Source organism: Anomaloglossus baeobatrachus, chromosome 7 (assembly GCF_048569485.1).
Source record: "Anomaloglossus baeobatrachus isolate aAnoBae1 chromosome 7, aAnoBae1.hap1, whole genome shotgun sequence".
NCBI lineage: Eukaryota > Metazoa > Chordata > Amphibia > Anura > Aromobatidae > Anomaloglossus > Anomaloglossus baeobatrachus.
Genome location: NC_134359.1, coordinates 179441326 through 179458506, shown reverse-complemented (window position 1 = coordinate 179458506; position 17181 = coordinate 179441326). Strand labels below are relative to the sequence as shown.

The following is a 17181-nucleotide window of genomic DNA, read 5'->3' as shown; positions in this document are numbered from 1 at the left end:
ATCTGACCTGTCAAAGTTATACTGACAAACAGCCTAACATGCTGTGATCTATAGCACACACACGGCCTATGTTAGGACTCAGGTTTTCATAGCAGCCATCGGCTTCCCACAATCATGTTTGGAACAGTCGATCAAGAGTCAACGGGAGCAAATTAACAGTGTCAAACCCCCTACATGCTGTGCTTGCAACTGACTATAGCATGTACAGGGTTGAGTAATTGCAAAGCTTTAGCAGAGATCATTTTCTGAGTTTGTGTCTGCGCTAGCAGCAAAAGGGAGTGAGGAACACACAGAGATATGCTTTGAGATATTATATTCAAGTACTGTATATCTATTTTATCTATCTATTTAATAATGGTACTACTATGTACTAAATATATTCACATTCATTCCTAGTAATGATTTATTGGACATCAAAATGTGTTAATTTGCTGTGTCTGCAATGTATGTGATCCTTTATGTCTAAAACTTTATTTGGCTTAGAAAAGAAACAAAGTAATTACTGTATTTTTCGGATTATAAGACGCACTTTGGGAGGATTTGGGAGGAAAATGAGGGGTGCGTCTTAAAATCCGGATATAGCTTACCGGGTGGGGGGGGGCTGTCTGTGCAGCTCTGTGTGCGGGCGGCCAGTTGCATGCGGGCGGGCGCCGGGTGCCTGTCGTGCCGGTGGCCGGCTGCCTCTCTGTCCCGGTTGCCTCTCTGTGTGGTTGGGCGGCCTGCTGGCTGCCACTCTGTGCAGGTGGGCAGGTGGCTGTGCAGAGAGTATCACAGTCTGTCCGCGGTCCCGGTTTCAAATGATAGCGATGGGAGTAAGCGCGTGCGCAGATGGAGCTCCTGGATGAGAGCTCCATCTGCGCACGCGCCACTCCAGGCGCCATCATTTGAACTGGGACTGCAGACAAACTGGGAACTCACCACACCGGTCTGCACCGCCACTACTGCTGTCACTGACCCGCCGCTGCTACTGTTCCGCCGCTAACACCGTCACTGACCTGCTGCTGGCACCACTGACCTGCTGCTGACACCACTGACCTGCCGCCACCACTAACCCGTCGCCGCTGCTAGCACAGCCTCTGCCTCCTGTGACCCCGCTCCACCACCGCTGCTGCCCACCTCCGTTAAAACACCGGAGTATAAGACGGACCCTATTTTTATTTTTTTTTTACCCTTTTTTATCTCTAAATTTGGGGTGCGTCTTATAATCCGGTGCGTTTTATAATCCGGTGCGTCTTATATAACGAAAAATATGGTAACTCCATTAAAAAAAAGCGCGTAAAGATTAAATAAAAAGAAAAAAAGATTACAAAAAGAGGTACCAGGAAATTAGAACACTTAAGAACATCATCCTGCAAAAAACAAGCAACCAAAAGGAGAATGACAAAAAGGCTCTTGAACACAAAAAGTCAGAAGGCCCGTGAGGCCTGGCTTCTCTATATTCATATCGAAAATCAAGATTAAGCGAGCTTTTGTCCTTCTGTTCGAGATTGAAAAAAAAGTCTCTTCTTGAAAGCCAAAAGAGTTTGCAACTTGAAGGAGTAAAAATGTATGTCACCAATTTTGATATTTCCTTTTAGATGTTCAGATTTTGCAAAGTTTGCCACAATATATCAGGTTGCCAAACAGTTGCCTAAATACGATCTTATTTACCTCCATGGTTGCATTAACCGCAGTGTCTGAACCAATACTAAAATCTGTTCCCGGTACATTGTTGCTGATAGTAGCAGGGATTACACACATAATGATACAGAGCTCTTCATATTGCTCACGTGCCTCGACAAGCTGTAACACTCCTTCGTAAGCCTTCAAAAATGGATAAAAAAAAAGTCTCAATGAAAATAAACATGGGTTTATGAGGGATCGGTCCTGTCAAATTAATCTGATAAGTTTCTGTGAAGATGCAAGTTCCCGAATGGACCAGTGTGAGATTCTGGATACGGCGTATTAAAGGCGTTTAATACAGTGCCACATATAAAGTTGAATCATAATTATGTTTGTTAAAGGGAACCGGTCACCAGTTTTTTGGCATATAAGCTGCGGTCACCACTACTGGGCACTCCTATACAGCATTCTAACATGCTGTGTATAAGAGCCCAGGCCGCTGTGTAAAACAAAAAAAAAACAAAACACTTTATAATACTCACCTAGACCATCGCTGCGGTGGATGTGAGTCAGATGGGCGTCTCCATTCTCCGGTGCCGCCTTTTTCGTCCATCTTCGTCCTCCATCTTCTGAAGCCGCAGTGCATGACGCGTCCGACGTCATACACACTTGCCGGCATCAGGTTCTGCACTGGCACACTTTGATCTGCGCTGAGAGACAGCGCCAGCACCGGAGGACAAAGACGGCCGTTTGAGCCGCAGCGACGGTTTAGGTAAGTATTATAAAGCATTTTTTTTGTTTTACACAGCGGCATGTGCTCTTATATACAACATGTTAGAATGCTGTATATAAGAGCCCAGTGGTGGTGGCCGCAGCTTATAGGGCAAAAAAATGGTGACAGGTTCCCTTTAATTATCTTTTTTAGAGCTCAGGGAAAATTGTAATATATATGCAGATTACAAAAAAATGTATTAATTAAAAAAAGAGGAAGACAAAAAAAAAAAAATTACAAAAATAGTTGATTACGGTGAAGTTATGAGCAAAAAAACAGCATGGTAAGGTCATGCACTTGGTCTGAGAAAACAAGTTTTACAATTGTGTATTACGAAGTCATTAAAAGAGTGGATATTCATGGGCAGTTCAGAGCAATGTCATGTCTTTACACTTTCCTCACTTCCTGGTTTCTAGCAAGGAACACTGACCTCCTTGAGAGAATAGAACCGTATTATTAGTAAAACTATAAGGCTATGTACGCACAGTGCATTTTTCGCAGCGTTTTTGTGCATTTTTCGGGTGTGTTTTTGGGCTCAAAACGGCATGCCTTTGCTTCTCCAGAAAAGTCTATGAGTTTTCATTTTTGCTGTCCACACACAACTTTTTTTTAAAGCTGCGTTTTTGAGCTTAAAAAAAAAAAAATGGACATGTCAATTCTTTCCTGCGTTTTTCTGCGTTCCCCCCCCCCCATGCAATGCATTGGAAAAAATGCAGAAAAACCACAGAGATCAAAAACGCAGCAAAACGCAGCCAAAAACACACCAAAACATGGTAAAAACGCATGAGTTTTTACCGATGCATATTTTGCGCGTTTTGCAGCGGGTGCGTTTTTATGCGTTTTTAGCGGCCAAAAACGCAGTGTCAGAAAAACGCTGTGTGCGCACATAGCCTAAAGCTCAGCATAAGGGTGGTGTGACACACAGCGACGACGACAACGACCTGGCCCCTGCTGTGAGGTCACCGGTCGTTGCTGAATGTCCAGCTTCATTTTTTGGTCATCGCTCTCCCGCTGTGACGCACACATCGCTGTGTGTGACAGCGAGAGAGCGACGAAATGAAGCTAGCAGGGAGCAGGAGTTGGCATCTGGCAGCTGCGGTAAGCTGTAACAAGGGTAAACATTGGGTAACCAAGGGAAGCCCTTTCCCTGGTTACCCGATATTTACCTTCGTTACCAGCGTCCGCCGCTCTCTCTGCCAGTGCCGGCTCCTGCTCTCTGCACATGGAGCTGCAGTACACATCGGGTAATTAACCCGATGTGTATTGTAGCTAGGAGTGCAGGGAGCCAGCGCTAAGCAGTGTGCGCGGCTCCCTGCTCTCTGCACATGCAGCACAGCGACGCGTGTCGTTATGATCACTGCTGCGTCTGCTGTGTTTGACAGCTAAGCAGCTATCATAACAGCGACTTACAAGGTCGCTGTTGCGTCACAGAAAATGGTGACGTAACAGTGACGTCATTGTCGCTGTCGCTGTGTGTGAACCCAGCTTAAGTCCTGCTATAACACATTTATCCTGGAGTGCTTGCCCTTTTTATCCCTGTATTTAAACATAGCGATAAGGCAGTAGAACAAGCACACAGCTCCAGACAGCAGAGACCTGAGATTAGGAGACTATCTGTGAAAGTTGCCAAGCTGATGATTTCCAACAATCTCTTCAGAAGATGAAAGGGAGAGGAGGGAAGGGGAGTGAGGTGTGCAGCTGGCTGCTGTATGGAAATCAATGTGCTGGAGAAAGCTGACTTGAATCTCAAGAGTTAACTCTTGCAATCATTTAACAACTCTTTTGGCATGTAACTACTGTGCACTCTTTGCCAGGGTCTGGGCAGGCACTAAATGGCTGGGCTCCATGGAAACCAGCTGTACACTATAAAAGATACAATTACAGCAAATAGAAAAAAGAAATTGCAAACTTGTTTATTTTCATGATGTGTAAGTAATTAAAGCAATGTAAACACACCTCTTTAAAAGATGTCACCAGGTAAAATGTGGCCAATTTTTCCTCATCTTATTCCCAATGGTGCCCTAAGTATTTTTTTTTGTTGTAAATCTGTCATACTCCTATAGTTCCAGACACTTGGGCCTTTTTGTTTTGTGTCCCAATATGCTAGGTTTTATGGTCTTTAGCAAAATTTTGATGGTGCTTTTCCTTCTCTCTGGTTCCTTCCCTTTCTCTGTATATGTAGCTTGTAGTTCGCAATTTTACACAGAAATACAAGAAACTATGGCTCATCCTTTATACTATTTATACTATGTATACTTTATACTATGGCCTTATTAGCTGGATTGGCAAGTAGGGAAGGGGAGCAGGCAATTTTAATCCTGCTATAATCTACATACATCACTATAATCTGTGGTAGAAACCAGCGCTGTGCATGGGCCAGAAGACTAGGGCGCTGGGAACAACTCCATATCGAAGAGCCGCTAGCTGAATTTACACATGTGCATAGCACACTGAGACTCGTCTCTCTCTACTAGTTAGTTATTTAATATATTTTATAAGCAAGACACAGAATTTCTATAAAACTCTTTGAATAGTGATAATAAAGCATTGGATAAGTTTTCTAGAAAGGATTGTGATTGGACACACTTTTTCTTACACTTTTCTGGATACTTAGCAATTAATTATAATAGGGAGGTCTATAATTTGTGGGTCAGGTCAGTAGTGGGTGTGGTATTCTTGACAAGCGACCACCTAAAGAAAAAGAAATTGAAGGCACAAGCACTGAAAATACAGAAGTTTTGCTTCTTCCTTATTACAAGTTCCTTAAAGGATATAATGTATTCAGTATTGGTTACAGACTGGCGTATTTCTGGCGCCCCCAGTCAGTCTGCAACAGAATAGGCACAATTACAGGGGACCGTCTATACAGAGACAATTTTTTGGCAATGTGGTAGCTTTCTTTAGGCTATGTGCACACGCTGCATTTTTTGACGCTGCATTTTTGGCAGCTAAAAACACACAAAAACGCACCCAAAGCAAAAAAGCGGCAAAAAACGCATGCGTTTTTACCGCGATTTGGTGCGTTTTTGATCTCTGCGTTTTGCCAATGCATTGCATGGGGGGAAAACGTAGAAAAACGGAGGAAAGAATTGACATGTCCATTTTTATTTTAAGCTCAAAAACGTAGCTTAAAAAAAAAAGTTGTGTACGGACAGCAAAAATGAAAACTCAGACTTTGCTGGGGAAGCAAAGTCATGCAGTTTTGAGGCCAAAAACACACCCGAAAAACGCCGCGAAAAACGCACTGTGTGAACTTACCCTAATACTTCTATTTTATCAAACAACTGTAAATAAAGGACCTTGTGTGTGTCGATATATTCGCATCTACGTATTGGTGCCAATAAACTTACAGTGCTGGATGCTGACAAGATTGTGCTGAAAAATAAAACTGGACTATGCAACTATGTCATCATGGCGGTAGCCCCTTACACCAGTGCTGTATTTTCCATTCCGCTACTCTGGATCCATAACTGACAGCAGACTGGCCCTGCAGGAATACTCATTCTCAAGAGAATAAAAATTTACCTCAAATCCTCCAACAACCAAAAGAGCGTGGATATTATATTTTCTTATGTTTTCCACAATGTTCTGCATACACGATTTTGGAATTGTTCTTAAAGAGTAAAGAACAAAGACAAGAAGAAAAATTAGCCAAAGCCCATTTAAATTGTATTACATCCATGCTAATAAATAGCTCTCCTGTGATTGACATTATTTAGGACACAGAGGGGTAGAAGAATAAAATCTGTAGCCAAAGGATTTTCCAATATGAGATTATATTTTTGCCATTCAAGCCATTTATTTTTGCTGTAGTGAACAAAGAGTCACTAAGGCGGCGGGCAGAGCGACTGAGCACACATGGCCACAGCACAAAGCTATGTCTCACTCTGACCATCAAGTGGCCTATTCTATAGAAGAAAATGGCATACCTTCACTAGACCTTTTAGGTTTGTGCAGCATTTTCAACAGCTAACAACTGGATTGCATATACTAATTGTACAATTGCCCCAATTTCCACATGCAAACATGAATAAATCTTGCCATTAGGATGTGTTCACATTATGCAGTTTGGCCCTGCAAAAAATATTGTAGTAAAAGAGCAAACAAAATTGGAACAATTGTGTTCTTACCAGGGTTTAGGCTATGTGCGCACATTGCTTTTTTTGTGTGCTTATTTTCTGCACATAAAGAATGTTTTGGCAGGAAAAAAAGCAGCTGAAAAAACACGCATTTCTTATTGCGCTTGCTTGTTTTTTCACATGAGTTTTTCCTGCTCTTTTTTAATAATGGTGATTGCGGGGGTTTAGGCATCGTACCCCCACGATCGCAGCCGGGTCTCCGGCTGATATTACAGGCTGGACTCAGCCACAATCACTGCACGGACCGTTCCTCGAACCTCTCTTGGATCTCCTCACAGACCATGGTGTATGCATGCCGTGTGAGGCAAAGTGCTGTGATATAATCCCCTGTAGTGATCAAGCACTGCAGAGGATTATACAAACGCAGAAAAAAAAAAAACACAGATACAATTGACACGCAGCTTCTTTTTACAGCAACAAAATCTGCAAGGAAAAAAGCAGCAGCGTGTGCACAGCAAGGCAGGATTCTCATAGACTTTCCTGGGATGGTTTTTTTTGCAGTATTGATCAAAATCTGCAAGGAAAAACGCATGAAAAAAAAATGCGGGGGAAAAAAAGTAAGTGTGTACATAGCCTTAGAGTTAAATATAGCAGAATACAATGCTGCTCAGAGGCTGAATTACTTTTGAGGTCTAAATTGTCTCTCCAGTAAAGGAGACAAACTCTAGCACAGCGCCACCTATTGGAAGTAGCGATCCTAAAAGTCACAAGTGGATTTTTGACAATCCTTTGCAATATGACTCAGGATATATAAGCCAGATCAGAATCCCAATTTGAGGTCTAAAAATTAATGTTACATCACTACACTATAGAGCAAGGGTTGGGGAATGTAATTTCTTTTAGCTCATGGGCAGATACCTTAGGGCAGTCATGGCGAACCTTTTACAGGCCAAGTGCCCAAACTGTAGCCCTAAACCCATTTTTTTTTCCGAAGTGCCAACCAATCCTATTATGTAAATAAATGATTTTAACCTTACCTTTGCAGTCTTCTCTACTCCTCAGCAGGGGGCATCACGCTCATGCATGCTTACCACACATTGAGGCGGAGCCCCTGCCCTTTCCAGACAGCAGTTGGATTGATCTTTCTGGAAACAATTGCAGCATCTTAGACAGAGATTTCACCCTGTAATCCACATCTACATTGCAAAGTCTGAACATCCTGAAATCCCATAAAAACGTAGGAGTTGCTACCCTCCCCTTTCATTGTGTAGTTCTGTCCCCCTTCCTGGGCCACTTCCTGGTAAACATGTCCCCCATCCTGATATATACAGTGCCTACAAGTAGTATTCAACCCCCTGCAGATTTAGCAGGTTTACACATTCGGAATTAACTTGGCATTGTGACATTTGGACTGTAGATCAGCCTGGAAGTGTGAAATGCACTGCAGCAAAAAAGAATGTTATTTCTTTTCTTATTTTTTTTTTAAATTGTGAAAAGTTTATTCAGAGGGTCGTTTATTATTCAACCCCTCAAACCACAAGAATTCTGTTTGGTTCCCCTAAAGTATTAAGAAGTATTTCAGGCACAAAGAACAATGAGCTTCACATGTTTGGATTAATTATCTCTTTTTCCAGCCTTTTCTGACTAATTCAGACCCTCCCCAAACTTGTGAACAGCACTCATACTTGGTCAACATGGGAAAGACAAAGGAGCATTCCAAGGCCATCAGAGACAAGATCGTGGAGGGTCACAGGGCTGGCAAGGGGTACAAAACCCTTTCCAAGGAGTTGGGCCTACCTGTCTCCACTGTTGGGAGCATCATCCGGAAGTGGAAGGCTTATGGAACTACTGTTTGCCTTCCACGGCCTGGACAGTCTTTGAAAGTTTCCACCCGTGCCGAGGCCAGGCTTGTCCGAAGAGTCAAGGCTAACCCAAGGACAACAAGGAAGGAGCTCCGGGAAGATCTCATGGCAGTGGGGACATTGGTTTCAGTCAATACCATAAGTAACGTACTCCACCGCAATGGTCTCCGTTCAAGACGAGCCCGTAAGGTACTTTTCTTTTAAAGCGTCATGTCAAGGCTCGTCTACAGTTTGCTCATGATCACTTGGAGGACTCTGAGACAGACTGGTTCAAGGTTCTCTGGTCTGATGAGACCAAGATCGAGATCTTTGGTGCCAACCACACACGTGACGTTTGGAGACTGGATGGCACTGCATACGACCCCAAGAATACCATCCCTACAGTCAAGCATGGTGGTGGTAGCATCATGCTATGGGGCTGTTTCTCAGCCAAGGGGCCTGGCCATCTGGTCCGCATCCATGGGAAGATGGATAGCACGGCCTACCTGGAGATTTTGGCCAAGAACCTGCGCTCCTCCATCAAGGATCTTAAGATGGGTCGTCATTTCATCTTCCAACAAGACAACGACCCAAAGCACACAGCCAAGAAAACCAAGGCCTGGTTCAAGAGGGAAAAAATCAAGGTGTTGCAGTGGCCTAGTCAGTCTCCTGACCTTAACCCAATTGAAAACTGGTGGAAGGAGCTCAAGATTAAAGTCCACATGAGACACCCAAAGAACCTAGATAACATGGAGAAGATCTGCATGGAGGAGTGGGCCAAGATAACTCCAGAGACCTGTGCCGGCCTGATCAGGTCTTATAAAAGACGATTATTAGCTGTAATTGCAAACAAGGGTTATTCCACAAAATATTAAACCTAGGGGTTGAATAATAATTGACCCACACTTTTATGTTGAAAATGTATTAAAATTTAACTGAGCAACATAACTTGTTGGTTTGTAAGATTTATGAATCTGTTAATAAATCCTGCTCTTGTTTGAAGTTTGCAGGCTCTAACTTATTTGCATCTTATCAAACCTGCTAAATCTGCAGGGGGTTGAATACTACTTGTAGGCACTGTATTTCCTACATTCTGGTATATTTGTTCCCATCATGGCCCCATTCTTGGTAAATGTCCTCCATTCTGGTAAATGTCCTCCATTCTGGTAAATGTACCCCATCCTGGTAAATGTACCCCATCATTGTAAATATATCCCATCCTGGCATGTTCCCCCATCCTGATAAAGGTCACCCTTCCTGCTAAATGTTCCTCATTCTGGCATATTGCCCCCCATCCTTTCATGTTTCCCCCCATCCTGGTAAATGTATCCCCCATCCTGATAAAGGTCACCCTTCCTGCTAAAAGTTCCCCATCCTGGCATGTTTCCCCCCATCCTTTCATGTTTCCCCCCATCCTGGTAAATGTACCCCATCCTGGCATGTTTCCCCCCATCCTTGCAGCCATGTTTCCCCCCATCCTTGCAGTCATGTTTCCCCCATCCTTGCAGTCATGTTTCCCCCCATCCTTGCAGTCATGTTTCCCCCCCATCCTTGCAGTCATGTTACCCCCCATCCTTGCAGCCATGTTTCCCTCCATCTTTGCACGTTTCCCCATCTTTGCACGTTTCTCTCCATCCTTGCAGCCGTGTGTGCCCCGTGCTCTCCGTGTGTGCCCCGTGCTCTCCGTGTGTGCCCCGTGCTCTCCGTGTGTGCCCCGTGCTCTCCATGTTTGCCCCGTGCTCTCCATGTTTGCCCCGTGCTCTCCATGTTTGCCCCATGCTCTCCATGCCCCGTGCTCCCATGTTTGCCCCGTGCTCCCATGTTTGCCCCGCGCTCCCATGTTTGCCCCGCGCTCCCATGTTTGTCCCGCGCTCCCATGTTTGCCCCGCGCTCCCATGTTTGCCCCGCGCTCCCATGTTTGCCCCGCGCTCCCATGTTTGCCCCGCGCTCCCATGTTTGCCCCGCGCTCCCATGTTTGCCCCGCGCTCCCATGTCTGCCCCGCGCTCCCATGTTTGCCCCGTGCTCCCATGTTTGCTCTGTGCTCCCATGTTTGCTCCGTGCTCCCATGTTTGCTCCGTGCTCCCATGTTTGCCCCGTGCTCTCCATGCCCCGTGCTCTCCATGTTTGCCCCGTGCACTCCATGCCCCGTGCTCTCCACGCCCAGTCCTCTCCATGTTTGCCCCGTGCACTCCATGCCCGTGCTGGCACTGTCCCCCACACCTTGGCACAGCCGCACACAGCTTTTAAAAAGAAAAATAAAAAAAAAAAAACTTACCTTCCAGCACTCGCTCCTCCGCTGCGCACCGCTGGGTCCTTCAGTTCCCGCGCGGCCACAAGCCGGCGCCGCCAACTGATGCTCCTCCATCTCCTAGGCAACAGGCCTGCAGCCCAGGAGAGGAGGAGTGTCAGATCGAGGAGAAATGTCTCCTCTGCTCAACACCACTTTGATCTGCTGGCGTGATCACACCAGCAGATCAAAGTGGCTCAGTGTGGTGCCAGCGCGCGTGCCAGCACAAACGGCTCTGCGTGCCCAGTGTGGCACGCGTGCCATAGGTTCGCCATCACTGCCTTAGGGGCTCTAGTGCTTGGGTCGCCTGTCCCATTTTGCAGACCACAGGCCCTTTAATTCATTCCTAAACGGCGAGATTGTGCATGCATGTTCACTACAGCACATACAAAGAAGGATTACATCCTGACGCTAGCAGTGGCAGGACATGCTCTGTGGGCCGAATTAGCACTCTCTGCACAGTCTCTCTAATTAAAAGGAGCTGTCTCCTATGTGATGTCTATACAGCAGTCACATTGTATCCTTTGTAATGTCTATACAGCAGTCACATTGTATCCTTTGTGATATCTATATACCAGTCCCAGTGCTTCCTATGTAATGTCTATACACCAGTCACATTGTATCCTTTGTGATGTCTATACACCAGGTCCCGTGCTTACTATGTGATATATATATACCAGTCCCAATTCTTCCAATGTGCTGTATATACCCCAATCCAAATGCTTCCTCTGTGATGTACATACAGCAGCCACAGTATATCTTATGTGATGCATAAAGAAGTCTTAGTGTATATTTTGTGATGGAAACAGCAGTTTCAGTGTATCTTGTGTGATCTATATACAACAACCTGTGTATCCTTTGTGCTGTCTACACACAGCAGTCTCAGCATCTCCTATATAATGTATGATAATACATGCATCTCAATATATACTATGCAATACAGCAGCCTGCTTGAGTTGTATAAATACTACATGAACAGTGATAAATTTCCCACTTTGAGGAGATATGCAATGTAATATATATCTGCACATGAAACAACTTATTCCTGTGATTAGTCCTCTACAAAACTTGTCGCAAAGAGTCGGCTGCGCTCCAGACTGAAGCAAACCTGGAAAGGCAGTTGAGAGCAGCAACATCACAATACCACCTACCATCACAATACCACCTCCCATCACAATACCACCTCCCATCACGATACCACCTAACATCACGATACCACCTAACATCACAATACCACATCACAATACCACCTACCATCACAATACCACCTCTCATCACAATACCACCTCCCATCACAATACCACCTCCCATCACAATACCACCTCCCATTACAATACCACCTAACATCACAATACCACCTAACATCACAATACCACCTACTATCACAATACCACGTGCCATCACCACAGACAAGCATTTTGCACAAATAAAATGTTAAGTGCATGCTCAGTGACACATTTAGTTTGGATTAATGTCTTTTACATTTTAGTAGTTATCAGACATACATAATGAGAGAAATAGATTATGATGAAAAGAAATAGGTCACCTATAAAAAGGACTCTTCACCTCACATTGCTAATTTGAAATAACACGACTACCACATACCTTTTTGTTCCTAGCATGGACCCCCCACGGCCTAACCATCCAGCTACATCATGCCAACCCACTTCAGTAACCTAGAAAATGAACATACGTAAAAATTATTATTTATGTACAAAATGTGTGCTATTGTTTGTGTATCAGTTCAAGACCAAACTATTTACCCCCATTCCGGCCGAGATACAAGTTGTTGATTTATTTTTTTTATATGTAGTTTAAAGAAATGCTAAATATTTTTAGTTCAGATATTCAAATAATTTTTGCTTTTTTTTTATCATACATTGGGTCCAATGTTTATGTTATTTCCATACTTTCCCACAAACATTGGGAAAACAATAAAGGAAACGGGACGGCTTTTCACATTTTTCTGTCTTCACAATCACAAAGGACCACTAAAATACATTTAAAGGGAACCAAACATCAGCATTTTCCTATATAGGGTAAAGCCAGTGCAGTACTGGCACTATCAGGCACAGGCTGTACATACCATTAGTGGGCAGCTCGGATGTGTAGGCTGTGAAATCCAAGTTTATAAAGTTTGAAAATTCATCATGTTTTTGATTGACGTGCGCACCTCTGCTGCTAATGTCCGGGCGGGTTATGCACGTGGATTCCCGCCCCCCCCCGCCGCCTGTTCCTCCCTCCCTCTGGCTGTATGTAAATTTATATTCTTCAGTTACACGGCGTCGGAGTTAGCGCCTGCGCCTAGCACTTATCTCCGGCGCCGTGTTTCTGAAGCCCACAGTATTATTGTGCATGAGAGGGCGGCGCATGCGCCTTCGCTTCTTCCGATCTGTTGTGACCACGGGAGCGCGCGCGGTCACAACAGGACTGGAGAAAGGCCGATCTTACCCCGATTAGCTGCAGCAGACGTCTGCTACGATATCGTCTGCTGCAGCTAATCGGTAAGATCAGCTGTTCTCCAGTCCTGTTGTGACCGCGCGCACTCCCGCGGTCACAACACATCTGAAGAAGCGATGGCGCATGCGCCACCCTCTCATGCACAATAATACTGTGGGCTTCAGAAACACAGCGCCGGAGATGAGCGCTATGCGCAGGTGTTAACTTCGACGCCGTGTAACTGAAGAATATAAATTTACATACAGCCAGAGGGAGGGAGGAACAGGCGGCGGGGGGGCGGGAATCCACGTGCATAACCCACCCGGACATTATCAGCAGAGGTGCGCACGTCAATCAAAAACATGATGAATTTTCAAACTTTATAAACTTGGATTTCACAGCCTAAACATCCGAGCTCCCCACTAATGGTATGTACAGCCTGTGCCTGATAGTGCCAGTACTGCACTGGCTGCACCTTATATAGGAAAAAGTAGATTTTGGGTACTCACCGTATGTGATACCAATGTGATATGACTGAAAGAATGTGTGATTAGATAGGAATCAAATCATAATCATAAGATAGGAGTGATCCCAGATATTATTTGATCCATCAATAATTCAGTATCAAAGAAGATGTCCTTTGGAGGGCCAAAATGATGACCAGGGAATACATGTCTTGAAGCAGTTGAAGATAAAGGAAGTAACATTTACAGTTCCACTTACAGGAAACTTGTGGTTAGCGTAAAGACAGGTTGAAGGAAGTTTGCATATGAAATTTACGGCTCATTGCAATATTTCGCTAACACTATGGCCGACCACAGTTGACCAGTTGACCACTGGCAGGATGTGCAGGAAATGTGCAGGAAGCAAACGGTGCCCCCAGCAGTTTGTGGTTAAGTTACATGAACATGACTCAGCTGTCACATGCTGGTGACCGTTTTAAACCCAACCTACAATATTTTCCTATAAAAAATACACCGAACTCGCTTAATGTTAGGGAAATACCTTCCAGGACATTGAAGTGTACGTACGCACTGTTCCTGTGATGCCATGCCAAGATGCCATGTTGATTCCTTATCATTAACTCGAGTTCCCTCCGATGTGAAAGGATTGCTACAACATAACGGTAATGTTGATGCATATTTCTGTTATTGTATAAGTTTCTATGACTATAGTTCTTATGCCTATGTACCATTGACTATATATATTCATGTGCTATTAAAATAAATAGTATCTTGCTATAAAGAATATTAGTATTCGTGCCTGATTAGGATATCAGTGAGCGCTTCGTAAGTACGGGCTTTCAAGCCCCCTTTTTAGTAGAATTTAGCAAGACATAAATTGGCATAGTCGGCAGGATTACTTCTATAAGAAGTAATTAACGAATTTTTGTAATTTAGAAGTTAAAAAGATATATTTGGCAAATTTCCAGATTTTTTTCAATCTTTTTGCATAGTGTCAAAATGTTCAGAAAACGTAAGGATAATGTTAAGGAGGTTGTTGTGGAGATCCCGAGCTGGACTGAGGCTCCCTACAATCTTATAGCACATGAATTGGTCAATTGTGGATTGGCAGAACAATGGCAGAATAAGCTTAAGGGTTGTGAAGCTACTGATGTTGTGAATGTATTCGGTAGTGTCCCTGTGAAAACAGGTGATGTAGCGTCTTGTGGATTGGCAGAACAATGGCAGGACAAGCTTATGGGTTGTGAAGCTACTGATGTTGTGAATGTATTCGGTAGTGTCCCTGTGAAAGCAGGTGATGTAGTGTCTTTAGCACGGCGCAAACAATGGCAGGATAAGCTTAAGGGTAGTGAAGCTACTGATGTTGTGAATGTATTCGGTAGTGTCCCTGTGAAAGCAGGTGATGTAGTGTCTTTAGCACGGCACATCTGGATTTTGGCAAGTGCATATAGTGTAATGCATGAGCGTAATCTAAAGATGCAGAAGAAAAGTTCCCAGATGGAACAAAAGATGATAGAATTAGGTGGCCTGAAAACAGTTATGGAATGTAATACCAGACTGTTGAAGGATAAATTGGAACATTATCAGAATGTGGCAGAAAAAGCTGCCATAAAAATTGCTCAAAATAAGTACAAGAAAAGAAGAGGAAAAGTAAATAAAACCAAAGTACATAAAAGTATCATCTCAGCTTCTATAAACTGGGATCCTGATACTTGGGATGGGGATGTGTGGGATTCATCTTCATCATCTGATGAGGAGGATTACCATAAAGGGAAGATTCAGGCTAACCCAGTAAGGAGGCGCCTAGAGAGGACAGAAAATGAGATCATCCGGGAACATGTCCGGGATGGTCAGGGGAATCTGCAATATGACGAAGATGATAATGCCATCACAAATGAGAGAACGATTCCTCATGTAAAAAATCGAGTAACCATTGAAGATTACTCTCAGGGAGAAGTTGATAGCATTTTAACACAGTTTAGACAAGAACCAGGAGAAGGAGAAATTCCCTGGTTGGTCAGGGTGCACGATCTCGGAGGAGGTGGAGTGCACTTTGACGCTGGAGACGTGGCAAAATTTGTCACCATGTCTCAGGACCCAGAAATTCAGAGATCAATAAAAAATTATTTTGTTGATCATTATGAGCATGGTACTCAAAACTTAATCATGATCTTAGCCCATGCTTTTCTGGACAAATACCCATCAGAAGCAGACTTTCCTATCAATGATAAACCTTAGTATACCTTAAAAGATGGTATGGAAAGGCTGAAGGAAGAAGCAATGAGGAATGCTCTTCCTCTTTTGGGAATGGACGATGATTATCTCCAGTACCCATTAACAGCCAGCATAAGAAATAGGCTGGTTAAACATGCCCCTCCAGCATACAAAACAGTTATTTTAACCTTAACTGTAGCGCTGACTGGAGAATCAATCGGTGTAGTTCTAGGGAGGATGAGGGAGTTACAGGATATGGGACAGTGGGATAAATCGTCCCCTGGAGGCCATGTTGGCAACAGTAAGCCAAACAATCCTGATTGGAAAAAGAAATCAGTAGGGGAGGCCCCACGAGTGTCTTGCAAAGACATGTTCCAGGCTTTGCTTAAAGCCGGGATCAATAAGGAAAGGATTGATGGAAAGGAGACAGGAGAATTATGGAAGTTGTACAAACAGAAAGTTCTATCTGCAAAGAAAGTGACCACTACAAATATGGAAGGGGGTTCAAAAACCCCCAAGGTAAAGAAATTAGAGGGAAAAGGGGAAAAAAACCCAAAGAAAGTGTCTTGGGAAGATTTTCAGTCAGTTTATCCATGGGAAGAACTGGCTGCAGCCGTGGCCACAAAGGTTACGGAAGGAAGGGCTAATGCACAGACTGAAGTCTGTGTAAATGAAAGTTCAGAAGGAAGTGATTTACCATAGGTATCCAGCCAAGCCCCCCTATTGATAAAAAGGGACGAACGTCCCTACGTCAATCTTAGCATACATTGGAAAGGGGAAAATGTTCAAAGAGTCCCAGCTTTGATTGACACGGGGGCAGAGGCTACTTTAATTCATGGAAACCCAGAAAAAATAAAAGGACCTAGAGTAAAAATTGCTGGACTAGGTGGTCAAGTGATCACCGGGGTTCAGACACAGGTAGCTTTGAAGATAGGTAATTTACCTATCAAGAAGTATACGGTGCTGGTAGTTCCTATACCAGAATATATTTTGGGAATTGATGTCCTAAAAGGGATGACTCTTAATCGAACAGAAGGAAAATTCTCCTTTGGGATTAAGTCTTGTCATAAGGAAATGCGACCAGTGGTGGTGGGCAAAGTCAAAATGCCCCCTGTACATGTGCCTCCAGCTACAAAAATGGTAGCTATGAAACAATATCGAATACCAGGAGGTCACAGAGAGATAGGAGAAACCATTAAAGAATTGGTAGAAACTGGGGTAATGCGCCCTACTACTACCGCATGGAATAATCCTGTCTGGCCAGTTAAAAAGAGTGATGGCTCCTGGCGCATGACAGTTGATTATAGGGAGTTAAACAAGAATACTCCTCCCTTGACAGCTGCAGTTCCGGATACAATAACGATTGTGGAAAATATTCAGACTCACTCTGGAACTTGGTATGCAGTAATTGATTTGGCAAATGCTTTCTTTACTATACCTATAGAAGAGAAGGCTCAAGATCAATTTGCATTCACTTGGTTA

General features: G+C 43.9%; 1 protein-coding gene across 5 annotated transcripts in view; it reads right to left on the bottom strand.

The window, feature by feature from the left end:
• Nucleotides 1-17181, bottom strand: part of PFKL (phosphofructokinase, liver type) — a 300427-nt gene that overhangs the window by 61416 nt on the left and 221830 nt on the right. For 3 of the 5 annotated variants that reach the window (XM_075317821.1, XM_075317818.1, XM_075317819.1), the window contains 3 exons: nt 12188-12258; nt 5900-5987; nt 1651-1803 (listed from right to left, as the gene is read on the bottom strand). The exons of 1 other annotated variant lie outside the window; for it this stretch is intronic. In XM_075317821.1, the coding sequence (XP_075173936.1) occupies nt 1651-1803; nt 5900-5987; nt 12188-12258 (312 nt within the window). The remainder of the gene's footprint in view (nt 1-1650; nt 1804-5899; nt 5988-12187; nt 12259-17181) is intronic. One more of the 5 variants, XM_075317820.1, reaches the window with a different exon arrangement.